The sequence below is a fragment of the Ambystoma mexicanum genome, chromosome 6q (assembly GCF_040938575.1).
Source record: "Ambystoma mexicanum isolate Mex_15411 chromosome 6q, UKY_AmexF1_1, whole genome shotgun sequence".
Lineage (NCBI taxonomy): Eukaryota > Metazoa > Chordata > Amphibia > Caudata > Ambystomatidae > Ambystoma > Ambystoma mexicanum.
This window is the reverse complement of record NC_090937.1, coordinates 1,663,365,438-1,663,393,015: the sequence shown is the minus strand read 5'-3', so window position 1 is coordinate 1,663,393,015 and position 27,578 is coordinate 1,663,365,438. Positions and strand designations below refer to the sequence as shown.

At 46.2% G+C, this 27,578-nt stretch overlaps 1 protein-coding gene across 1 annotated transcript in view; it reads left to right on the top strand.

The window, feature by feature from the left end:
• The window catches only part of LOC138516999 (nucleophosmin-like), a 419,222-nt gene that overhangs the window by 26,048 nt on the left and 365,596 nt on the right, over positions 1 to 27,578 (top strand). The window contains exons 4-6 of the mRNA XM_069632499.1: positions 9,321 to 9,414; positions 18,483 to 18,583; positions 21,853 to 21,902. Of these exons, the coding sequence (XP_069488600.1) occupies positions 9,321 to 9,414; positions 18,483 to 18,583; positions 21,853 to 21,902 (245 nt within the window). The remainder of the gene's footprint in view (positions 1 to 9,320; positions 9,415 to 18,482; positions 18,584 to 21,852; positions 21,903 to 27,578) is intronic.

Sequence of the window (27,578 nt, the reverse complement as noted above, 5' to 3'; positions counted from 1 at the left end):
AGGTCCTTTGGTTCGCTTTCTGGTCCAACCCGCCCCCCAACTACAGCCCTGGTGGACCCCTGCCACTTCTTAAATTATTCTCCACCTCCTTGCTCCCCTTTGGTTGTCTCACGAGGAAAGCTCAGGAGCAACGCGTTCGTCTTGGAAGCAAGACGACGTGGAGCAACACCGGTTCAATTCCCTGTCTCCGCGCTTTAGAAACCTCTGGGTATTAAGCGCATTATAAATAACCTATAATATCATGGTACCTTCCCCTGCCCCCTGGGGTTTTCTCTCTGGATGGCTATCAGCCCAGCAATGTAGGAGCTGTCGACTCTGTTCCCAGCTCTTCTTGACTGTCTGCAAGCTCACACTCCTATGTTGCAATTCTAACTTCTGTGGGGTAGTCCCTTTCCATATCCATTAACACTTGATAAAGTAAAGGTAAGAAGTAGATGTCTGGAGAAGTGACTGCAGAAGAGGAAAGTGTATAAGAAGTTTAATGGGGTTAGTAAAGGGGATACCATCTGTAAGCGCAGTGTGGCGCTCTTGTTGATATGCCTTCAGTGGCATTCTGTTTGCCATTTCAGTTGTGCATCTCAACTACACACACGTCTCTGCCATGTACGCTTGACCTTCTGCTGTAAAACCTAATCTTCTTTGGCCGTTTTCCATTTCCCGTGACTATACCCAAAGTGGAGGCGGTTCACATGTTCATAGACCTGCAAGAATCCTTCTCTCCACCAGATTTTAATGATGTAAACTGTGTAACTGCATGTTCCAATAATCCAGCCTTCTTAGTATCTGAGACCTCCTACTCTGTGAGTGGTGAGCCTTCCAGATCATCAGTTGTTAGTTAATGCTGTTGAGGTCTGCGTTGAACATTTGGGTGTGGCTATAGCTCTGGGTTGAATGTAATGTCACCCAGCAGTGAGGTTCCAAAGAAAGAGAACTTGTACCATCTCACTGCTGGCTCCTGTAGTTCCTAATTGTTACCCACTGCTCCATTTTTCTCCTGGGCACTTCCCGTTAAAAACTAATTGCAAGGAAGTTTGTGTCTCGGATTGCAAATAAAATGCACAACACACTGCTGAATTCAAGACTAGAGTTCATCTCTGTGCAGCTTTTTTGAATGAAATGATCTTGAAATCATGAAATGAGAGGCTGTGGTCTTGCCGATGACTGGTGGGCTGTGACGGTGTACCTCCATCCACATTAACGACTGTCTGTCTCTCTAGTATCCCTCTAACTCCCTATGGATTGGAGGCCATGGTCTGCTCTTGTATGCCTATATTTCATAAATGAGCCGATTCATTTCTTGTGTATTGGCTCATAAATATGGTGGTGTCGCCCATTGAAATCCCTTTACATCTCACCTCTTCTGATCTGTTGTCCAACTAATGTTTTTTTCCCCAATAAATAAGATTTGGTGCGCTGAACCTGTATTCGGCAGTTTTCATTTTCCACGAGGTAGGGTTTCATCAGGCCCGAAGCATAGTCTGCCCTTGATGAAGGTTGATGTAGAATTTACTAGCACTGGAGATAGTGACTTCAAGAACTGTATGCGTTCTAAAATGCCTTCCATGGTTAGGTTCCCCCACATCCCACCGCTCTACCTGGAACACGACTTGTTAGCTGCGCCCCCACCTCCCCATCCCCCATAGACACTCTTTTTTTCTTTTTGCTTTGTTTTATATTTCTGACCTGACTTTTTGGAGGTCAGTAAAGCCACCTGCTTTACTTGCCTTGTCTTTTTGGCCATTCTTATGGGGAAATTGATTCGTCCATAAGACTATCGGTACTGACAGACTGTACTTTTGCAAATAATGTAACCTTTTCTGTAAAGGCCTATTTGATTACGTTTGCGATGCCCCTAGGATTGGCTGTAGGCAGCAGATATTTTGGTTCTTCTTACTCGTGCACTGATGCATTTGCTGCGATTGGGTACAAAGAGTGGCTAGCAGGTTTGGCCTGTCCTTTGGCCTATTGTTCTTTGGCCTTCGTCTTGCCCTCTTTGGTCTGGGATTACTGTATACATGTGTAAGCCAAGATGGGGGCGTGCGGGTAGACTTTCTACTCCCAGTTCGTATCTACATGCACGAGTGTCTGTTTCTAGACACATTGTGTGGCTATCCATGATGGAATGGCCATTAGCGGCCTTACCATTGATGGACCATGGGCACGCTTACGCTCCCAATCTTGGATAAAAGCAGGGCCTCTGCAGCCATTCAACAGATCATTGTTGCAGCCAAGACCCCTGTCATTATGTACAGCTGCTGACAATCTGAAGACTAATGCTACAGCTGATTAAGTCCATAATTACTGGAAAGCGCTGCAGACACCTCATGAAGGTTGCAAACATTTGCTGTATTTTTTTAGCAGTCCCGATTGCCACCTGCATTCTTCGCTCGCATTTCTTTGAATCCAAATACTCTCTCAACCTTCCAACTGGGGCCATCTCCGCAAAGAGATTAGAATGGATTATACTTGCATGCAATTCTACTTGCGGAACATCTATAAAAATACATAGGAACATAACGCATCTTCTCCCCTCCCTTCTTTTTTCACCACACCAAAACACATGCAGTTGTAAGCACCACCACTTTCTCCTTGCACATCCTTTCACCATTGCAGAGTATTCCCCAAATTGCTTGTTTTTTTTTTTTTTTTTAGTTTTTCTTTGTCTATGTTCCTGTGGGAGCTTTTTTCACAATCATTTATCTATACGAGCCACTTTTGTGTCTACTAGTGGAGTCGTGCATTCCTCCAACTTTTGGGCATCTGTAATTTACTTCTCAGCACCCTGCACTTCAGTGTTGCTGGAAGTTCCCTTGGGCATCCCTTTTTATTTCGCGTGGGTGTACAAGTTTTCCCATGGGTGAGGTTACTTTTTATCCTTTCTACATTTTGTATTGTGAGATCAGCACGCCCCATCTTACGTGGAGTGCTGAGGGGGATGGGGGAAGGGCGGAGGGGTTTGCACTGTATCCCCCTTTCTCACTGCTCCTATAACATTTCTGTGACGGTGACGAGCATAGCTGCATGGCTTGTGGCAGTGGACATGTTCTACTGACTTTTGTGTACTTTGTACTCGCATGCTGTTCAAAGTTGTGGCAATACACAGAAGGTTCACAATTGACCCAAATGGGGACAGATTTTTTGTTTTTTTTGTTTTTTTCCATTTTTTGTCGTTGCTTGGTCCTTCTACTGTGCATGGTGGGGGAGGTCCTTCTCGTACTTTTGTCTTTGGCGGGAATATAACCTGTCAAGGCGCCCGTGTGTCTGTGAGCAAAGGCAGCAGGGGATGGGATCCCAAAACTCTTCTGTTATTTGTCATATGGCATGCCTGCCTGGAACCAATAAGAGACTGGATTCCTGGTGCACAGTCGACCACTTGCACCGAATCCGAAGAGAAGATGCCTGCAGCTACTGCAAGCGACCACATATGCTTGCTGTGTGACCGCTGCTGTGCTGACTTTCTTCCATGTGACAGAGGAGCTCCTGCAGAGGACGACTCCTTCCTTTGGGCTGGTGGGCATAATCGGCATTGAGACTATCTATGTTTTGAGCCATCCCATGATGTCCTGCGACCTTCCGGGGCTGCAACTGCCAATACCCTGGGACCTGTGACCATCATGCAGTGCATTGTCTTAAGAAGATAGAATCCTCCTCCTGAAACTTTGATTCAATAAATGTAGCTTTCACTACTTTCGAGACCGTTACAAATTCCAAGTCCCTTGGGGTGCTCCTTCCTTTCTATTGTCTCCCGACACTTACCAGGTCCCTGTAGCTCCGTTTTTGGCGGCTTCTCCCCGAGCGGGAAAACCTACTTGTGAGTTTGCCGGTTACTCCGTTCAGCACACGCTGTTCTTCGTGCTTGGCTCCCTGGTGGCGCCTGCTGCATGCCTTCCCTCACAGGGGCTCCCAGTCCTGCAGTCACCTCGGCAAGAATCTCAGGATCTTCGTCGGGTTCTTGCTCCTCCGCACAGCAATTCCTTTTGCAACTGCACCCCCACTCCCTATCTGCTTCTGTGTTCCACCTTTTATACTTTTGTTAGTTACTAACAGACTCCTGAATTGCCTGACCCTCCTTAAGCATATTAGTGTGGTATGCCTGATCTTCAATGCCACATGCCGTCAGACCACTCTTCTTCGTCCCAGTGCTAGAGAGGAAATCGGTACTTCTCATAGTTGCCTCCTCTCAGTACTTTAGAGAAAACTATGGGAGAGGGTGAAATGAGATTGGCAATGACCCATAAAGGCTAAGAGAGGAGGTTGGCTCAATATCAGGAAAGGAGATTCCATGTCTCAATTTCAGGTACTCCATCTCCAATCCCCAAAGACCCTCCACCCAGGTGATCTCCCTCGCTTGTTCATCCCAGTATTGGGGATACAAAAGCGATGGCCCTTCCTTGGCCACCTGAACGGAACACCACTGGGGAGTAGATGGGAGAGTACCTTTCGGTTTCTCGCAGCATATATCAAATAAGTATATAACTACAGAATGTGTTTCTTTGGACCATATGTATGCTGTAACTTCTTTGTACCTTCCTACAGCCCTCTCTCCCTCCTAAGGAAAGCCTGGCTGCTCTGCCATAGCTACCATCACCCTGAGTGGTAATTGTAAGGTACAGCCTATGCTAGAAATTGGAGCTGTGTGCCTAAGGTGATAGTCTTAAATGGGTGGAAATTAGTAAAACTCGCTGACAGTCTTGTAAACCTTGACCCACTCTCCTGCCCAATCCTCCTTGCACCATTGTCCCCTCTGGCGTTGGGACGTCCCTCACACTTCACCCTGTCCTACCTTGCTTTAGCTCTGCATTGCTCATCCATTTCTTTTTCCTCCTGTGGTGTCCCTCGGGGCTCTTTACTCTGCCCCCGGCTCTTTACCATCTACCTTGCACGCCACAACTTCTTCTTTTTCCTCCAACTTCCAGTTTGATGTGGACCACACTTGGCTCTTCAGACTCCCTGCTGATCCTCTCCATCATCCTTGACTGCCTATCTGCCATCCAGTCCTGGTGCGCCTCCAATGATCTCTGCCTCAACGCCTGTAAAACTGAGATCCTTCCCATTGGGACCCCTTGCTCCTTCCCCCTCGATATATCCTTCCTCCTTCCCCTCACTCTGGCCTTCCTCCTTGGTTTTTCCCCTGCACCTTAAGGGTTCATCTTGGACTCCTCTCTCCTTCCTACCTCACACTCAGGACATTAAGTCCAACTACCGGCTCCTTCCTTTTAAAAGGAATTCTACCTTTCCTCGCCTTCCTTCAGAGGCTCATTGTGACTCGAGCCCTGGTTCTCTCATGACTTGACTACTGTAACAAGCCTCCTCCTGAATCTTCCTTCTTCCACTTCAGCTTATCCTGAATAGGGCAGCCAGACTTATCTTTGGCCTTAAGCCCAGGGACCGCATCCTGCAATAAAGTCTTCACTGGCTCCTGGTTGCTGCACGGATTAAATTCGAATCCTTCTGCATCATCCACAAGACTGTCTAGGCCAAGGGACCACACTATCTTCAACTTTATCTCACTAAATACTCTCCCTCTAGGCCACTTCACTCCTGGCACCAATTCTTTGTGTGTAATGCATTTTGCTAAACGGAGGGCAGTAGGTCGCTCACTTTCCTCCGCAGGATCCCTTCTTTGGAATAGCCTCCCTGTCTTCCTGCACCTTGGGCAGGATCTTCTCAAATTCTGGAAGCTCCTTAAGACTTTCCTCTTCCTTCCCGCCTCTGCTAATCCCACAGTGAATCTGTGTCCGTGGCCCTTATGCATCTTCGAGGCCTTGACCTCCCCCACCAATTCTTTCCAGCACTTTCCTTCTGCACACTCTCCGTTCTGAAGACTCGCACTTACACCTCCTGCGGCCCAGGCTGTGTAGCACTCGACATTCCTAGCATTTTATCCATGGCTCACACACTAGCTCGGACTCCTCAGTACTTACCCCTTCCCTCTTCCTTTTGCACTTGCACGTTCTGAATACTCGCAAGGCATAGATTTGTCCCTCTCCCTCCCCCCTCTGTATTTCCGTCCGTCCCTCCCTGCCCTCTTATTGTATAAGTGCCTAACCAGCAGACAATAAATAAATCCAGCATTTGCTTCTCTTCCGCCTCCATCACCACTTGCCCATCCGCCCTGGATGCAGCTTGCTTCTTTCTCCTCAATACTTCAAACAGTGACTCTGACTCTCCTGTCGTTTGAGGTGCCAGCCTATATTGGGAAAAGCTCAACGACTGCATGCACCCAAGCTCCTCCTGTGACAACTGCAATACTTATCACATCTGTCAACTTTCCGTTGAACCTCTCAATCACTGCATTCTTTTTTTGGGTTGTAAAACGCTGTCTTGGCATGTTGAATAACCTTTCTTTCAGAAATTCCTCCATCTTCCCTGGCCACAAACTGATGACCACTGTTGGACCCAATCCTCCTTGGAAATCCCTCTCTAAAACGGACTCTAAAATCTCTAAAATGTCACAGCACTGCACGCACTAATCCACACACGCACCTCTGGCCACTTTGGTCTACTGCTAAAATGACATAGTTGCCTCGCCCTCCTCTCATGGCAACCTGGCCAAGAATATCCACAGCCACACAGACCATACTGATGCTGATGGCTCCAACCCCACACATGGGAGCCACCCTTGTAATCAACACCTTGTTGCTTTTCACTCGTGACCCTCAACTCCTCAATATCTGTATCCGGCGACCAGTATTCCGGACAGATACACCCAAGTGTCCCACATGAGCAGCTCCCGTAAACGCTCTGCTTGATGTTCCCACCAGACGCTGCCCACACAGCAACAAACCCTTCTCCATATACAATTCTGTCGTAACCCTCTTATACAGTTTGTATGCCCCCCCACTCTAGAGGTCAACCTTTCAACATACTCGCCCACCTTTTTATACACCTCATCCCTTTTGCAATGTACTCTTCACTCTTCACTACCCACTTGTTTATTCATAAACCTCTCCCCTTCCACTTCATTATCCATTTTGACATCACCACCTTCCTCCACATTGAGCATCTGTATCACATTGCGTGACAACGAATCGGCAACTACATTTTGACCGCCCTTGAAGTACTGATCCTTGCAGTCCTGTGATACATTTAATGATCCTTCTGGACACTCCTTTCAGACCCTTCCTGTTGAATATAGTCACCAACAGTTTATGATCGGTATCAATGAATGGCCTTCCCCACAAATGGGTCTTAAGCACAGCCTCCCTCTCAACTACCGAATACCTTGTCACAGCAACCCTCTGCACCCTTACGACAAACTGAACCGTTTGCGTTTCACCTCAACACATCCGACTCCCCTTCACTGTCATCTGTGTACAAATGCATCTCCCAATCCTCTTTGATGCCTTTCAGCATGGGAGCATTGACCAAGCAGTCCCTCGTGTCCTCAAACTCTGGACAACACTTCTCGCTCCGCACAAATTTGAAGTTCTTCTTTGTAAGCCGTCTCATACTTTTGTGTTTCTCCCGCTAAACTTCCCACAATATTCAATCGTCCCCAAGTTTTAGGACTGTTACTCTTTGGCACCTTGATGTGTGCAATAGCCGCCAATGCATCATCAGCCATGGGTCACTCTAATCCCTTGTGCAGACAATTCGTGCCCCATATATTGCACTTTGATCATGTGAAACTTGCATTTCTCTAACAGAATCGCTAGACCAGCATCTGCTAAACCAGTCCAACCTTGCACAATCTCTTGGTACTGCCTTTAATCTCACATCATGTTCCTCTGTAGTCTTACCCCAGACCAAATCTTGATAACCGCAAACCCTTTTCATCTCGCTAAACATCTTGCTCATCACCTGCTGGAACATCCTTCAAGCAGAAATCAAGCCGCAGGCATTCTCCTGCATCTGTATAACCCAAAGGGAGTAACACAAGTTGTAATGCCATTGATGATGGGGCAGGTGCTCCTGCAAGTTGTCATGCCATTGATGTTGGGGGCAGGTGCTCCTGATGGTAGCCCGCCTACAGATCCATGGTTGATCCGAAGGTTTGATTGTTGTTCCGCAAGTAGAATTACATGTAAATAAAATCCATTCTAGAATCGTTGTGGAAATGGCCCCAGTTGGAAGGTTGAGCGAGGATGTTGATTCAAAAAGGAGGGAGAGAGGACCCTGGAGGATGGCGGTGGTAACTGGGGCTGCTAAAACTGTTGCTCAAATAAAACAAATGTGTGCACCCTTCGTGAGGTTTCTGCAGCTCTTTACCACAGACTTAATACCGATGCCGAAGATGGATTAAGTCCATGGTTACTGGAAAGAGCTGCAGACACTTCTTGAAGGTTGCAAACATTTGCTGCATTTAAACAATGGCTTAGCCGCCCCAGTTACCACCTGCATCCTTCCCTCCCTCCTTTTTTGAATCCAAATATTCTCTCTCAACCTCGGCCATCTCCACAGATTCTAGAATGGATTATATTTAAATGTAATTCTACTTGCATCAAAATACATAGAACACATCCAGCACCTACTCTGCAAAGCCCTGTTCCTCTGTCCTGATCTCAAGAAGGACCTTGTCGGTGCTTCAACCCAGGAGAACAACTAGTCTTTACCCTGCTTGAGGATCTGTGCCTTCGGAAGTGTCCCTGGACCAACTGGGTATATGTACCAATGCTGTTGTGCTACCTTGCTGTTCTTGCAGGATCTTTAGCTTGTATTATTACACTTTATTTATCATTTTGAGCTTTGCATCATAACCACTGACATTGTCCAATTATTATAAAATAGTTTAGAACTGATGACTTTACGTCACAAGGCCCCAATCCTCTTGGGGCTGGGCTTAAGTGTCAGGGAACTGTTTTGTGGTTTTCTAAAATGTTTCTACTGTGCTTTATGCATCTGACATTTACACTGGTTATTTATCAAATTCTTTCTCCTGCTAAGGGTGTCGTTATATATTTGTTTTATAGTAGGGTTGTGACCATATTTCCCTAGAAGTTTCATTTGCTTAGTGTGTATTTTAAAGGCCTAATTATTGTATATTGATTATACTTTCCTGCCTAACTGGAATTAATGTGTTGCTCTGTTGGTCTCATTGTAGCCCTAGTCCACTCTTGTAACCCTCCTGAGTTGAAGCCTTACTGTTCTGCTACCCTCCTTTTGGTGGGGTTTGGCAGGTCCTCGGCTCTCCCTGTTCACCATAATAGGCTGGTCTCTAATCCCCTCCCAGGGCTTCTCCCTGGAAAGCGCTGTCTATGCAATTAGTTTGAGGGGCTGGTGGCGAAGGGTGTGTGGAGCTGATCCAAGAAGTCTTTTTATATACAGAAATGTGTTTTTGCTCTGCCCTCTTACATCCCATGTTTTAAATCTTCTTGTAGGTGAACCTTGGCGGGTATGCAGTGACTTTGCCGGTGACGTTTCGGTTGACATCTGGTTCTGGTCCAGTGTACATTAGTGGGCAGCACTTCATAGGTAATCGGAAAGCCTTTCCATTCTCATAACTTATCGCCCGTTTCTGTTGCTGAATTGTCTCCTCTAGTGGCTGCTGTTGCACTTTCGGTGGCAACGGTTTTTCTTCAAAACCTGAAGAGTATTACTTTTTGAGTTGTGAACATTTGAAGCCACAGGGCTTGATGTGTGAGTCACTGAAGTCCTTTAGTGATGCCATCTCTGCTAAGGTATTCAACTAAATCACGTGGTGAGATGGAAAGTAAGGGTCCTGTTCAGCCTGCTAGGTGGCTTCCTTCTCTTCCGTGCCAATCTCACAATCTCTGCCCTTCCTTACTATTCACCAGCATTACAGATTTCTTTTTTGTTGTATTTTGTCTTTAGTGCTTTTCTTTAATAAAATAATCTGGTTTAGCTATACTAGCACTGTGTCTCCGTATCTATAGAGTGGTTTCAATGGTTCTCCCATCCTATCTACTCATGTTGTGGAGCAGACTTTACTTACAGCAAGAGTGGGATGGGAGAATGGCACCAGCCAATGAGAGTAGCACGGGAGAATGGCACCAGCCAATGAGAGTAGCACCGGAGAATGGCACCAGCCAATGAGAGTAGCACGGGAGAATGGCACCAGCCAATGTGTCGCTGCTTTTCTTGATATTCCACATGTCAACTGTGAAAATGTTGAGACACTTGCATAAAGGCATTTTAATGGGTTCTCGACTAATTATGGTTTCGAGATTAGGGGGGGGCGTCTGCAATCTTTGAATCTACAATTACCAAAAACAAAGGTGATGGCTGGAAGGTTTAGAATGAATCTTAACCACTAGCATTGCAACCCTCCAGACCATCGTTCTTCACCTGCCAAGCCATTACAGAAGGGGAAAGACCATATGCAAATCAGGCTTGGCCCCACTTCAAAGGGGCAGTCCCGCCCCAACTGCTAGGTTGCATCCCTTATGCATGAACAATATGAACCTAGGGAGTTTCGAGTTTCTTCTCACCCCACAAAGTCTTGAAAAATCCTCTTCAACTTCTTTGAGAATCGCAAGGGGAGTAACTGGAGGACTTGGAGAACTGTCGGATAAAGGGACATTTTAATGGTATTGATCCTAGCCCAAATTCAATTTTTTTCCCCATTTCCTCGCATCCTTCATCACACTCCCACATTAATTCACATTAAACTCAGCGATTTTCTTCAACTCCTGACTTGAATAACTCCCCAAATACTATGGGAATCTGACCATTTACAGTTCCACGGCGCAAAATCCCCCCACTAGTGCAAGTCACAGAAAGCGGAAAGACCTTTTATTTGGTCCCAGTTGATCTTGTGACGTGAAAGCCTGCCCACCGTCTCAGTCATCCTTTAACACTATGATACCTTCACCTGGATTAGAGAGTACCACTGCCATATCATCTGCATAGGATGACACCTTGATCTCCCTACTACCAAAGACAAGACCTCGAAACCCCTGTTCCCGGCAAATATAAGCCGCCAAAGGCTCTAGACGCAAAGTGCAGACACCTTGCTGCACTCAGGAGCCCAGAACCAAATTCCATCCTCTGCTTAGTATGCCTCAATAACTCCCAGTTGACTCTATCAAACGCCTTCTCAACATCCATACATAACAGTCCTGTATCTGAAAGGACATCCTGCCGATGTCCCATTGTATCAAGTATAGTCCTGAGATTATCGTAACTGAACATGTACCTCATAAAACCAACCTGGGAGAGTGAATCCGACCCCCCCCCTCCCTATATATTGGTCCAACCTATTCACCAAAACCTTAGAGAATAACTTCATGCTTCACGTCTACATTGAGCAAAGAAATGGGCCTATAATTCCCACATTTCCTATGTTCTCTGCCTGGCTTGGTAATCAATGTTATCCAAGTCTCGCGCATAGTCGGGCATAAAACCCCATGCCGCACAAAATTATATTCCAACTCTGATAAGAGGGTCTAGCTCAGCACTAAATGCCTTTTAAATCGCCACCAGTAAACCATCCTAACCTGGAGGTTTTCCAACATTCAGCTGATCTAATTGCCATTGCATCTGCAATCCGAGCATCCAAAGCCGCACTTCACTCTGGTGTCAGAACAGGAATCTCGACCAACCCCCAAAAAACTCCACCCGGTTGTATCTCAAAGGAAGTAGTCTCAGTATAAAGTGACTCCTAAAACGAACAAAAGCATCTGCATTCTGCACAAACACGACTATCCACATCCTGCACATATGGCCTCTCAACCATCCCCTTCAATCTACTAGCCAATAACCTACCACGCTTATCTCAGCACCTTTGCCATATATCAGTAGTCCCTTCTCCGCCTGCATATGAACCTTTTCTAAACTGAGGAGTAGGCTGAATGAGCTGTAGCGCATCAAGAATATGGTTTGGGAACCAGTAACTCGGTTACTGGTGCCATCCTTTCAAATACCTTCACTCCCAGAACCTGTGCACACACGTCCCCACCCCGTGCTTTCGTGTCTAGCGGGTAGCCTGAGTAGTAGATTCCATCATGACCTGATAACTGGAGCCCAATACAGATCATTTCTTATGCGGTATTGTAGGATCATTTCTTATGCGGTATTGTAGGATCATTTCTTATGCGGTATTGTAGGTAGTATACGTCCTGGCACACTTCTATTTTGTTGTAAGCCATGAACACACGAGTGCATCCTTCCTGGTACCACCCGGAGGGTTAAGGTAACACCCTGTCCCATCCACCTGATTGTGTAAAGTAGAAGCCCAGAAGGGGAGGCTGCATTAGGCATAGGGAGGGCTGCTGTCTTTGCTTATATACAGAATTTCTGATCACATTGCTTGTCTCCCTATTTAATACAAATATAGGGATTTATCTGGCAAGTTCAACAGGTAACTAATGCAGGCCACCCACATTTATGGGGAATGATGGCTGTGGGACTCGGAACGAATGCCCTGCAAATGGACCCAAACCTTTTGATGTCCATCTAGTTGGGAAAGGAGTTAGAGGGCAGTCTCTGCTTTTCCTGAGCAAACTCTCCAGCTGTGGATTCACTCCTGGGCCATTACCCATTCAGAACCGCTCTTCTCTGGTCATAGGTATTGCAGCCATCAAGCTCTGTGGCTATTACAGCTATGCCTATATGCGACCACTTGTTTGTTCCTTACTCCGTTCGTGTAGGAACAGTACTGGAATTCTCACACTGCACTAGATTTCACATGGTTTGCTCGCTGATGCCTATTCCCTAGAGCGCAGATGAGCTGCATGCCTTCTAATTTGTAAAACACCTGCAAGCAACAAACCTGCCCACAGCCAGATATAAGAGGCTGCCTGAATGCAGGTTTACCCTGACTCAGAGGGATTTTGTGTCCATGACTATGGTAGGTATCTGACCTGTTTTTAGGGAGAATTCTCAAAAATGTGCTAATTTCCCTCTACCTTAGAGACCCCCCCAGCTTTTTTTTGCTGAACTTTGGGACTTAACACAGAAAGACACATTGATTTGAAAGTACTAACTCCATAGGCATCATCTTTTTATTTGTCACACATCACCCTCCGTGCAGTGGCACAGGGAGGCCTGATCAGACTTTCCCAAGGTTTAACTACCTTCTCTTGGATAAACTACTGTTTCCCAGAGTAAGTATAAAGTGAAATTAACTTTACTAGTCTTTTAAAATCCTAGACCCAGCACACCCAATCTTACAATGGAGTGCTGGAGGTGTTCCTTGGTATCCCCTGTGTCTAGATACTCATGTAGCAGTCAAATGCTAGCCTTTCCTCTCGGAATGGCTGGTGGCAGTGGTTTTGCAATGAACTACCATGATTTTTACCGACCGCAAACTATTCTTAGCTCTGGTAACGTTAAATCACGGGAGCCATGTTTTTCAAGATGGCGTTTGAGCCTCCTCTGTAAAAACGGGTCACGGTCTTCTTTTTTTTTTTGCCATTTCTTTGTGGGAAGGTCCTTCTAGAGTTTGTCTCTGCGCGCCAAACATGTTCGGTCTCTTTGTTCATTCGCCTTTGGCGGGCTTCAGGAGTGAAGACTGCCTCTGGTGCCCGAGTGTCTGGGGTGGGCAGGAAGTAAGGGAGGTGCCCAAAACTCCCTGTGCTTGGTCTCCTAGGAGACCCAAATGCACTGGTGATTGGCTGGCTGGCTGGCTGGCTGGCTAGGACAGCCACCTTGCCGGGTGAGTGACAGCTAGGCTGGAATGAATGGGAGGGAACTGAATAAAAGGCGAGCCTCTTGGCTTGGAAGGCAGAGTCGACCACTGGAACCGAAGACTAGCTTGAAGAGGACAGCTGCTGCAACTCCTGGATCGCTGGTTGCCCGATGAAGCCCTGCTGCAAGTCCGAACCGGCAAGCTCACGTCAACAGAGAAGGCCTGCAAGGATGACTTCTCCCTTTTGAGTTGTGGGACCAATCAACTGAACAGTAAGCCACCTGGACACCTCTCATAGGTGGTTGCATTTTCCTCAGAGTGCTGCAGGAAACCTTATAACCAGGGAGAGGGACACCAGCTTGTGTGCGTTACTTACAGCCACCAGAATGGAAGTTATCAGTTGTGAGCTTTTCAACCAGTCCCGGTGCAGTACAGGCGTCCCGTCCTCCCCCCCCCCCCCCCCCCTCCCCTGATGTCCTCGATGTCCTCCCTCTTGTACCCACGACTGAGGCCCAGGAACAGCGAGATCTGCAGGAACAGAAGTCATCAGCTGCATCTTTTTCTTCATTGTAAGGTACTGTGAAACGAGATTGCGAGTACTTTCCTCTCGCAGTGAAATTGCTTGAAGCTTTTGCAGCTAGTCGGCATCTGACCCAACATATGATTTTTTTTTTGCAAACTACTTCTGAGAACTTGTGCAGAGACTTTACCGTTTACCAGAAACGCTTTATCCTATCCAAGACTTTAGCCTATTGACTTTGGCCTAAACCTATTGAATTGACTTGACTCTTCTAGTGAACCCCATGTATTTGCACTGCCTAAGAATAATTGTAACCTTTCATGTTCTAATAATCTTTGCCTTTTACTCCTTGAAAAATATTCTGAAATAGTATTGAAGTATATTTGTGTGATTATATAATTGCCTCCTTCTTATGAAGGTTTTATAACTGACGGGTAAAATAAATTAATAAGTAATTATCAAACCTTGAGTGTAGGTTTATTTGACCACCTGTGATTGTAGACCTCTGTGTAACATAATTTCAAATGGATTGTGTCCTCCAACGTATTCCACATCTTTGACATGTAATGTCCACAGCTGTGCACTTAGGAAACGTTTTCAGCAGAGGGCGTCCTGTGTCGATGAAGGACATCGACCAGACGTCAAAGGCCTCTGTCGAGGGCGATGTCACTGGATGTTATAAATCGGACGCAGGACGCCCATAGCCTCAGTTCTGTTTATTCCACAAACGTGTTGCTTCGTGAAACTCGGCGCGCCTCATGTGTTATCATCATTGTGATGTCTTTTTCTTCGACCCCTCTGACTCCGCGGTCTGGTTTCAAGACCTGCCGGGACTGCAAGTCGAAAATGTCGATCACCTACCCGCATCGTATTTGTTTGTGGTGCCTTGGCGAGTCGCACGACACCGACGACTGTTCGAAATGCCAGTCGCTGACTGCCAAGGCCTTGCGGAAGGGGAAGCTCCAGGTAGGTAGGGGCTCTAAGCCTAGTAAGTCCTGAAAATCTAAATCGCCCAAAGGGGGTTTCCACCGACGACTCGAGGGGCGACTTTCAGTGTCGGGAGGTGACCCTGGGATCTTGCCATTCTTCTTTCTCGTCCCGGCGCTCTAAGGAAGCGCCGTCACTGGTCACCTTCCCCGTCATCCTTGGAGGATGGTGTCTTGCCTCGAGGAAAGTAGCATGCCCAACTAAGTCCATGACTCCAGAGGAATGGCTGCTTTTAAGGAGCAGAGGTTAGCGATCTTTCAATCGCAGGGCACAATTCCGGTCGTGCCTTCTAACAAAGCCGGCAAGGAACGGCCCCGTACCGTGGCTCGCACGCCTTCGGGCTCGGGTCCGTGATGAGACTCGCACCAGGAACCTTCGAAGTCCCGTCCGGACAAGGCGCAAGTCTCAGTCCTAGACTCCAGCGGGACAGATGCAATCTGCTATGGGCTCGAAGCCGGCGTCGACTAGGTTGACGCAGTATCCGTTAGACTCGGACGTCGATGCTTTGCCGTCGTATCTGCCCAGGGCGCCATCGACACCGAAGCCTTCGGCTCTTATGATGCTGATGTTGTCGCGATGTCGAAGCCTTCGGTGCCTTTGGGTATTTTTGCCTGCAATCTGCCATTGTAGTACCCGGATATCGTGGATCCTCCTAGGATGGCTACTATGAAGGTTGAGGCCAGTTTTTGACTTAAGGCCCTCTTATGTCCCCAGGCCAGGGTTTCAACTTCATCAAGTTAATGGTGGTGGTGGCAGCGTACCTCAGGCGAAGGGGATTAACGTCTACCCCTACCTGGACAACTGGCTGCGCTCTCCCGAGCAAGCGTTGGATCATCTCGGTCTCACCTGTCGCACCTTCCACAGGCTGGGCTTCTCCCTGAATTTCAAGAAGTCGCATCCGATACCTTCCCAACAGCTCCAGTACATCGGGGCTGTGGGGCTGTGTTGGACACGTCCTCGGGGAAGTGATCGCCTCCGAAGGTGAGGGCTCATCACATTGTGCAGATGGTGGACAAGTTTAAACATGCCCAGAGTCTCCCGGCTTTCGAATTCTTAAGGTTGCTCGGCCTCATGGCATCCTGCATTTTTCTGGTGCCAGAGGCCAGGCTGCGGATGAGATCCCTGCAATGGGTCCTCAAGATGCACTGGTCACAGTTCTACGACAAGATGTCGGATCCCGTTCAGATTCCTTTCTCGGTCTCCCAGAGTCTTCTGTGGTGGGCCAATGAAGGGAACCGGATTTTTTTGGGGCGGTGGGGTTGTTTTTGCAACTGTGTCCGGTGGGGATGGGGCATGCCAACGACTTGACCATCAGAGTCCAGACTCCACATCAATCTTAGAGCTGAGGGCTGTCAGGTTGGCCCTGAATGCTTTTCTGCCCTCTGTACGGGGGAAGAGTGTCCTAATCATGACGGACAACACAGGGGCCATGCATTACCTCAACAAAAAAAGGGGGGGTGTAGGGTCCAGCAGGAAATTTCGATCTCGTCAGTTCAGTCTAGCTCTTCATCCAGAGGTCACGCTTGGTTTCTGAAACATTGAGGTATAAGGATTGGGACCTCCCGGACCTCCCGGATGATTTCGGCCAGGCGACCTACAACAAAATCCCTGTGCTGTTGCCATAAGTTCTGCGACTGCTGCAGAGGTCACAATGTGGATCCTTTTCAGTGCTCTAGTCCTATGGTTTTGTCTTTCTTGCTTTCTTTGGCCCACAGGGGCCTTCAAGTGTGTAGCATTAAGGGTTACCTGGTGGTGCTGTCTATCTTTAAGCGCTTGTCCAAAGAACGTTCTTACTTTAAGATTCCTTTGATTTCTTAAAGGACCGACAAATGTGTTCCTGCTGTCTCCTTTCCAGGTGCCGGTTTGGGATTTAAATTTGGTTTTGAAATTTCTCATGGGTGCTCCATTTGAACCTTTGCACTCTTGTCCTTTTGAGATTGTCCTTCAAGACGGTGTTCTTGGTTGCGGTTACTACCGCTCACAGAGTGAGTGAATTGCAGGCACTTTTTACTGTATTCCACAAAGAAAGGGTTGTACCTGGGGTACGTCCGTCCTTTCTACCTAAGGTAGTTTCTGAATTTCATTTGAGTCAGTGGTTCTCCTATCTATCCTCCTCCTCATCCTGGTAAGGAAGAGGAGCGACTACATTGGTTGGATCCTAGGAGAGCTCTGAGCTTTTACATTTCTGGGATGTCCAAGGTCCGAGTGGACGATCAACTCTTTGTAGGATATGCTGGACACCGATTGGGCCAGGCTGTTACAAAACAGACCTTGTTCAGGTGGATTATCCTCACCATTACGGAGTGTTATCGATTGGTGGGTAAGGACCCTCCTGAAGGGTTGAGAGCTCATTCCACTAGGGGCGTGGCTACTTTCACCACCCTCCAGCGGGGTATACCTATTAGGAATATTTATGATGCCGCTACATGGGCTTCGTTTCACACCTTTGTCAAGCATTAATTCTTGGATACAATCTATGGTCAGGATATGGCTTTTGGTAATGCGGTTCTTTATTCCGCAACCTAATTGGGTGCTCTAAATTATTTTGTGTCCTCCATTTACTGGTACTGCTTTGGGAGTCTGTCAAAGATGTGGAATATGTTGGAGGACACAATCCATTCGAAGAACAAGTTACTTACCAACTGGTAACGTTCTTTTGACTGGATGTTCCTACAACGTATTCCACATCGGCCTCCCAGCCTGCCCCTCTGGAGAATTTCCTTGCAGCTTCCATTTCCTCATGTCTATGTGCAGTCAAGCAGGCATGCCACACGTTCTGAGGGGAAAAAACTTAAACTAAGGCTACGGACGCCGTGCGTCCTATTCATGACATCCGATGATGTCGCCCTCGACCCAACGTCCTCTACGCAGGACGCCCTCTGCTGAAGAAGTTTTCTAAGTGCACAGCTGTGACATTTCATGTCAAAGGTGCGAAATACGTTGGAGGAACATCCAGTCGAAAGAACGTTACCAGTTGGTAAGTAACTTGTTCTACTGCTCACAATCCCCTCGTGAGATAAGCCTGGCTGCTCAGCTCCGCTACCAAAACTGTGTAGTACAGACTTATACCAAGGGTTGGTTTGCTTACACCTGTAGTCCGTTGTGTGTAGTGGTCATACAAACTCTGCCCAACAGTTGTCAGTCCTTCACCAATCCTGTTAACCTGGTGGGTGAGGGGGGTGGGAGACTGAAAAACCAGAAGCACAATGCGGCTTATCGACCTGCTCAATGTTGTTTTTCAACTTGGTAATAAGCATATTTGTATAAACTGTTTACCAAAGAATGTTCTAATAAAATGTGGGCATAACGTTCCTATTCTGATGAAGTGTATGGAATCCCGTACTACCACTTGAGTGTTTCACTTGCCTTGATGACCCCATTACAAATGTCTGATCCTCCTGTATAAAGTTAGCATCTGACGCACTGTATCGTCTTTCTACCCAGCTCTACCTTGTTCAGCGGTAGAACAGGTGGAAAATAACAGCTCTCCAATCAAGCGGCCCTCGAAGCGTGCATCTGCATTGACGTCTGATCAACCCAACACGGTACACTTATGTTTGTCATGGATTATTGGCAAAACTCCGCCTTTTGGGGTTGGCTTGGGATAGTTGCTGTAGTTATGCTATGGAATGTTGTTGTTGAAAGAGTTGGCGTTTTGTGCTCTCAAAGAGGTCGCTATTGGCTCAGGCTTTATCTTCAGGTTAATCCTGTGAATGGGTGTTTCTTTTTTGCTGCTTTTCTCTCATAAACGTCTATGGGACATACTTTCTTTTTGCTTTGACTCCTGATCTGACTTTTTGGAGGCAAGGTAAGTCTTTGCTATGACAGTTCTTCTGAAATCCAACTAAGGGCTTCACAAAACCATCCAAGTGAGAGTACAAAACTCCACTCTTAGTACATGGCTGTACCACCTGAGTATTTGGTAGCGTAGACGGAGCAGCCAGGCTTATTTTAGGAGGGAGAGAGGGTTTTGGGAAAGTACACTGAACAAATGGTTCAAAATAAACGCACCCAGAAGTATTATAAAAAATAAAGGTTTATTATCAGGCCAAGGTGGGGGTAAGTACTTTGTCGTAGAATCATAAAGAGTACAAAAACACAATTGTTAGGGAAGATTTGGAGTAGTACCCTTTGGGTGCACTACAACAACCATAGCCTCCTGGCTATAGGGACCCAACCTTTGCTTTAAGTCTGAACTACACAGGTTGGTAGTGTGGCTGAGCAGCCAGGCTTATCTCAAGAGGGGTCAATGTGAGCAGTAATGTGACAGTCACAGGAGCAGTTATTCAAATAAACACTTACACTCAAGGTTTCTTGATAAACCAATTAGTAATTTATTTACCAGTCAGTTAACCAAGCCGCCTTCAAAAGGGACCAAATATAATAGCAACGCTCAAATACACTTCAAAATACACTCTTCGGTTTCTCAGAATCAGCAAACACCGATTGGGGATGGCACACAGACACTTCCTACAGCCTCAGGGGACTTAAATTGCTGGGATAGTGTGGACATTAATATATTACTGTTGCATTCAGAGTAGGCTTATGAGAGTGTCAAAAGAAAGGGTGATTAGAACAAACCAGAGATCACAAATAATCTTAAGCAGGCAAATTCTTTTGGATCCCCCCAATGCAGAGTAAGTAAAGGCTTCCTGGAAGGACTGGTGCAACATAATGTCGGAGGAGAGAAGAGTCATTCAGTGAACCAGGCTAAGCCAATATCAATGGACAAAAGTCTGTGAGCTGAAGCTGTTCTTGCAGGTAAGTAAAAGGTCTTTGCACAATGTTTTAGAAGGAAAAACTAAAATCCATGTAGGGCCACAAGCTGTGTAGGCTTGTGAGAGTAGAAGATGCAAGCAACTCTACAAAAAGAGGTAAGTTCTCTTACACTGTACAGTACCTTTTGGATTGAAGAAAAAAAGTGCAGCAGATGACGTCTGTTCCAGTGCAGCTCTGCAGATCCTGTTGGTCCTGGGCCTCTGTTGTGGTGACAAGAGGGAGGACTTCTGGGGACTCCTGCATTCCAACAGGATGGTCTCTGACAGCAACCTTCAAACAAGTGGCACTTTGGTGTTTCATCTCCTCGCGTCTACCACAAATAGCAACACCGCGGTTCCTTGCTGTTGAGATGGGCTTTCCCTGCATCTGGGGCCCAGCACTCTGAGGTGGCTCAGGCTTGGTCAGTCCTGCTTCCTGGGAGTCCGAAGGATCTTCCTGGAGCTCTTGGCCAGTATGAAAGCAACGCACATGATCTGGCTATTCCGTTCCAGGAAATTGAACCAGCTTCGAGAGGATGTCCAGGTGGCTTCCTTTAAGGTTCATTGGTCCCACCAACTCAAGGGGAGAAGTCGTCCGTGCAGGGCTTCTCTAGTTGTGGTGAATTCAGAGCTTCAGTGCAGCAGGGCTTCACCGGGCAAACCAACAGTTCAGGAGTTGCAGCAGGCATCTCTTTCAAGTTCTTCTTCGGATTCCTTCGTCCAGTGGTCGACTCTGCCTTCCAAGCCAAAACGCTTTGCCTTTTATGCAGGTTTCTCCCAATTCCAGCCTAGCTGTCAGTCACCCAGCAGGGTGGCTCCAGTCGGTGGAGTGCATTTCAGTCTCCTAGGAGGCTAAGAGCAGTCAGTTTCGGGCACCTTCCTCACTTCTTGCCCCCAGCAGATGCTCTGAAGCCAGAGGCGGGTTTCACTTGTGAAGCACGCCAAAGACTAAATTAACAAAGGGACCGACTGGTTTGGCGTGCAGAGTAAATCTCAAGAAGGACCTAAACAACAAGAAATGGCGAAAAAAGAAGAGCAGCGCCCTTTCTGTCAAAATGGCATCCATGGGTGCTTCACTGCAGTTGCAAACACAGCCCGCGGTAAAAAACATCATGATAGTAAAAAGTAAACCACTGCCACAAGCCATTCATTGAGAAGCTAGACAAAAGGGGATACGAAGTAGCACCAAATTGTAAGATAGTGTGTTCTGGGTCTAGAAAGTTACAAATGTAAGTAAAGTCAATTTCACTTTATTGGAAACAGTAGTTAATCCAAGAGTAAGCTATTTAAAAACATTTTGAGAAATCTGAAAGACTTCCCTGTGCCACTGCACTGAAGGTGCTGTGTGACACAATGTGAAAAAGGCCTATGGAGTTTGTCGGACTCCAAAAACCAAAAGGAAATAAAGAAAACAAATAGAAATTAAAAGTACAAAGTCCAAAAGTTCAGTAAAAGTTGGTGGGGGTGGGAGGAATGAGCACGTTTTTGAGAATTCTCCCTAACAGGTTGCTGGAACGGTTTTCACCAAATCCACTGACTCGAGTCTGTGGCAAATGCGGTAAAGCCTTGCCTTCAAGTAATCTCTACCGTGGAGCTTGGGGGGAGGGGAGAGTGTTCTGGGTTAGGAAATCTATTTGAGATGCACACTGTGTTGTCCCCTCCCCCAGGTCGATATCCTTTGAGGAGACTCTACCTCATTTCCCATAGACCTTTGTGCTACACTGGCCCATGGCCTTCCTTGTGTGGGGGGGGGGGGGGTTGATCATTGTAAAGTCTGCACCTGGGGGAATGGGGGGGAGTAGGTCATACTTCCATCCATTTATGAGGGTGGCCCTTTAGCTTTCCATTCATCCATATGGAACTGTGAGCTTACACTGGAGCTCTCTGGGGAACTTTTCCTGCTCCTCTGCATTTTCTCCTGGATCCTGTTTGGGCCAGTGAATCATATATATGCTTTCAATTATGGTGAATGTACTTTTAACATTAACTAACACTGACTCTGTATACATTTTTCACTGAAATGTTTTTAATCCTGTGTGTTATCTTTACATTTATAGAAAAATCTGCATTTTTATGATCATGACACGGATGGAACTGATGATGATGGGTAAGCATGCAAGTGCAGTGAAGAAAGGTGAAATGACACTAGGGTAGTAGCAGGTGTTTTGAATCCATAAGGGCCTTTATTTGGCTTTCACTTTAATCCAGTCTTGTTACATTTAATTGAATATTAGAAAATTATTCTCAAGTAACATATTCAAGTTCTCAGTGTAGGTGGGTTTAGCATGAAATGCTTTTGTACAAGTGTTGGGAAAGATTTTCTTTTTGCAGCTTTCCCTCCATTTACATGATTGGAAGTCTGAAACTTTTTGTTATAGTTTGATTTCTCTGACTTTTGGAGGCAAGTCGAGCCTTTTTGACTTGACTTTGCTTAGCTCCTCGGTTTTAGGGGTTCAGGTCTGTCCCATGCGCAGCTGGTACAGGGGGATTATGTCACCATTTGTAAGATTTCCTTGTGTTTTAGTTGCATACATCGCCTTACAGTGAGGCGCGGCAGTAGTACTTTGAATCCTTTTTTCTTTCAGTAACATTAGTTTCATGATTTATCAAAGAGCTGGTGGAAGTGTGCATTTTTCAACTGCATTTCTTTTTTCTTAAGTGCACCTTTTGCATCTTATCAAATAATGACATTGAGTTTCATATACAGCATGCAAACGCACATAGCAAACCTGGGCATGGGAAATTAATGTGATTGAGAAAGGTATTGGCAGCTAGAACATAAGGTTGCAGGATGCTGTAATGCTGGAGCCTGATTCCAAGATGGTTGCACCCTGGTTTGGGCCTTGGGTGCAGGGTCTGGGGCCTGGGCTCCCGGCTGTATTGCAATTTTAAATGAGGCACAATACCATAGTATACAGGAAGAGCACATGCCCACCCTTGGGCAGTTTATCTTATTGCATGATCGCAGGTTAAAGGTGTACCGGCCCGCCAATCTCAGCTAAGGTGGGGGGGGGGAGATCAGGTGCTGGTAGAGCTACATAGGGGAAATGGGATCCCTGCAGCAATAGTGATGCACGTGGGGGAGAACAGCCTCATAAAGGAGTCAGGGGTGGCACTCCGAAGGAAAATGAAAAGGGATATTCTGATATTGAGGGACGACTGGCAGGTAGTGCAGCTGTATTTAACGGAACTGCTAGCAAGGAGGTTATGGAGAGGGGCAGTAAAGGAAGTGGCTATGGAGAGAAACGGGAAGAAACTGAATAAGGAAATGGGTACAATTTTATAATGCATGTCAGATCCAGGGGGGGGGAGGTGGGAGGGCACAGCATTTACAAGGATATGCAAAGCTTAGTTACTAGAATTGTGGTGGTATATAGGTACCTTATTTACAAAGCATTATTTACAGAAAAGGTATAAAAAAGTGTTACAGATAACTTACAGGGAAAGGTGTACATACAAGTATTTACAGATAGTACAGGATAAGCATGGTATTTACAAGTATTGCAGGCAATGTGTAAGGAGCTATGGTTCCCTCCATGGGGGTTGCCAGTAGTGAGACTCGAGGAAAGATGCATTCCATAAAAGGCATACAATGTCGTTCTTTACCGTTAACAGAATGTAATTGCTAGTTGCTATACAGGGTTCAGTGTCGTACAATTTTAGTGGTCTTTGGATTTCAGCCACAGGATGATGTTGGTTCTAAAGTTTTGGTAAGATTGGTCTATTCTTGGTGTAGAAGGCAAAGAGTTGCATAATTTGGCCGCTTTCACAGGGAAACTGTTGCCGCCAATGGTGGATAGTTTGAATCTAGGGATGGACAGGCGATCCCGGTTTACTGATCTGGAAGGTCTCAGGGAAGTTGGTTTGTGGAGTCTCTCAGCAAGGTAGAGATTGGGGCATCTTTATTAAGAGATTTACGGGTGAGCGACAGGGTTTTTAGAAGGATTTTGTCACTAGTCCAGAGCCAATTGTTCTGACGACTACTCTCGGAAATGTGATCTCTTCTGGAAATCTCTAATGCCGCTCTAAGGGCATTATTTTGTAAGGTTTAGATTCTTCTGACGGTGGATTTGGTAGAACCTAAATAAAGGGCGTTGGTCCAGGGGGGACAGGATAAGGGCTCTGGCCAGGATGGTGCAGCTGCTGTTAGAAAGAAATGGCTTACCGGTTCTGATATGTTTACACGTGTAGGCTGTGGTGGACGCTAGTGAATTAACCTGTTCGGCAAAGGAGAGGGTTGAGTCGAGTTAAAAACCTAGTGTTTTTACCTCCTGCTCTACTTAATGCGGTTGCCGTCCATTATGAATGAAGAGTAGTCAGGTCCTAGTTTTTTTAGGTTAGTGGGGGTGCCCAAAATGATTTTCTGTTTTATCATTCAGGCATAGACCATGCGTGGCTATCCATGCCTGGATGATGTACACTCTGTTCACCAATGCCAAATCCTTGTCTTAATCCCCTGAAAGTGGGAGGAGGATCTGGGTATCCTCTACATAGTTGGTGTAGGGGATACCCAGATAATCCAGATCATCGGAAAGGGGCTTGGTGAAAATGTTCTACAGTGTGGGCGAGACACAGGACCCCTGAGGCACGCCGCAGGTGATGGGTATGGGGTCAGCCGCTGCTAAGGGCGAGAAGACCCTCATTGTTCTGCCACTTAGGAAGGTTCTAATCCATGTAATGGCATCCTTGGAGAAGTGATGTGGGTGGTTGGCATGTGAGGCACCCAGACATCAGATATGAAGCTATCCACTTGTTCAGCGAGGAAGGGGTTTCCTATCCATGATGGTGGAATGAGTATTATACGCTTAACGTTTGGATGGCCGTAGAGGAGGTAGTGGAAGGACTGAAGGGAAGTTAACGGGGGAGGGGAAGGGGAGGAGGAGCAGAAATAACATCTCTGGGTCCCAGGGTCCCAATCGTTTGAAGGATGTTTTTGGGAAAAGCTGACAGCGTTATTATGGCAGTAAATGAGGGGTTGGCTCCGTTTAGACACAGGCTAGCCCTGGCGTACAAGAATGGCGAAGCGGTAGAGCAGGAGGACAGGGTGATGGATCTGGGAGAGGATGGGTATGTTAGGAAAGATGTTGCAGGAAGGAAGATGGAATGGCAGGAGGTGATGAATTATATATACATATGTTAATGGTTTGGTTAGTTTGTAAGGCGAGGAGTCAGGTTAGAAATGTTTCAAATAACCTTTTCCACTTTGAGCAAGTCTGCGTGCAGTTTAGCACAATGGGTGTGCTTCCTACAGCTCGCACAGGTCATGCATGATGCTGTTAAAATGATTCCTCCTGCTGGATCAGCTCATCGCCAGTGTGTTTCTTTTATAATGGACGTGCTTCCTGAATCTTGAATAACTCTTACATGCAGAGGGTACCTATGCACATAATGCCCGATGTGGTTGATTGTTTCTGCTGTTTCTGGCAGCCACGCTACTTAACATATTGCTAGCCTATGCAAGAATATACTGTAGCTTCATTTTCCATCATTTTGTTACTTATGAACATTATTTTCCCATAATTCTCTCCATACTTGACTCAAACTCGTATTTTTATCTGGTCCAGTAATTCCCATTAAAACCTTGTTTTCTATACTTCTGCATGTCGTGCATTGAGCATGTACAATACCCTATTCTTACAGACAGTTGATCAGCCACTTTGTGTGCTCTGCCAAAGCTTAGCCTCAGTGACGCAACACTGCATGCTCTTTCTTCATATCGGGGATCACAAGAGTGTGGTTACAGTATGTTTGCACCAACAGGAACTGTTCCTTCATTACTAAAACAAAGTTCATAGTCTATGGCTCTATGTATTCGCACTGGCTTCTCCATTGTTGCAATCCAAGTGAGCCTTGTGATGTATTGGGATCATATTTGCGCACCCATACTCCCTACTCGGGCTGTTGCTTATCTGCTGTACTTGATCAGTCCATCTGCCGGGCACGTCACTGTGGTACACTGCCATTTGTTGTTGCTCCCAAGGAAAAAAATGGTACTTGTAGACACTGGTGGTATTTTGTGTTGCCATTGCATAATGCTGGGTCTAGATCAATGCTCCTCAACTGCACGCTTTGTGTCTGAACGTGTCTTTTATCCTTCATAGTGCAAGATGCACCAGACATTGTGCCTCTGTAATTGGGACTGGAGGTGGAACTAAAACCTTAGGAAACCCTGATGCGTGCAGGATAAGTGCACACACGTAACGGCTTTCATTGATGATATTCCTTCCTGCAATGTGCATATCGGAGTACCAGTTATTTAATAGGGTTACATTACAATGAAACAACCACACTGTGCCAATTCGACCTAATATATTGTATTTAATTATTGAGGGTTTTGGTAAAGCAAATTCAGGACCAGCCGACACGTGTTTCGAGTGTTGCTCTTTCTCAAGGCTTGTGTTGCTGTGACGGAGTAACCATTTCTAAATAAATTGTGAACAAAATAGGGGTCGTTGCCCGAAGACTTATTCTACAGTGCATCGCTGTTGCGGATATTAAATTTATCCTGGGAGTACAGAGCAGACCTTTATGCCGCGTCCTCTGTGTTTGGCTCTGCCAATTTAACCTGGCTTTTGAGGAACTCTAAGCAGAGGCTCCACTCTTAGACACAAGCACCTGCAGCACATGTCCATCAACCTCAACCACACAGAATCTAAATTTTAAGCACTGGGATTCCAGTTCCTTTCTGCTTCCAGTTAAGTCCCATACCAGTTATTCAATGTTTCTAAATTCTGGATGTCAGAAGTGGTGTCAAAGCCGAACCTCTTTTATAAATCATGTCATTCATACTTCCCCTTTTATTTGTCCAAAAACTTGTAAGGGTGGCCGGCAAAAGGTGTATACACAATTCCTAGAACAAATTACTTTCATCTTAATCTTATCCCTACATAATGGAGGTTTGAACATGTCGGTCATGTCTTGCTTGAGGAGGAGGAGGGGCAGAACTCCTCCATATTTAACTTCTTCATACGGATGGCGAGAGGAGTACAGAACACCACCTCATAAGGCTCTTGAAACCTGGGGCTGGTCAGTTCCCCAGGTAATGATGGTCCAGTTGTAATATGTATATCACAAAACAGACAATAGTTATTATATTTAGACAAATTATTCCTGGGTCTAAATCCCTATTGTTAACTTTCTGGCCCTGTGTACTCTTATCTCGTACTCCCATAGTCTGGTGCCACATCCCTAGAATGGCGATGTGCCGCCTACAAAATGGGTGTAGAGGTCCTAGCCCTTGAGCTCTCTCACTACTTTCCTCAAGCTAAATCACTCATAAGCACATTTCTTGGAGGTTGGTACTCTTTTTATTTTTTATTTATTTTTGCCACCTCCAGTCTGTGTCCTTATCAATAAAAAACGGACTCTGGCCAGATGTAAGTCAAACGGTATTATTCGTTTCTATCGGTACATTCACTTGTGTTTTTAAATAGAAAGAATTGGAAATAAAATATGATGTATATTTGTTCGAGCCCTGTCCTCCACTGTGTGTAGGGTCTCGGAGTAGAGGTCCTCAGCCTCACAACTCATGGGGTTGTCAACCGGTTTCATCGAAGCTGCTGGCTAGCCGCCTTCTTCAGGACGGAGAATTATGTATTCTCATTAACATTATGATTGCTTCAAAAGTATCCACAGCTCCAGAGAATGGAGAGATATCTTCAGGGTTTTCCACGGGCAATATGGCTTGTGTCCCGATCCCTGTAGGGATATACAAATGGACAAAAAGGGGGGAGTAATCAATATGGGAATGTACAAGGTATGCAAGGCTTGTGTGGGTGCGAAA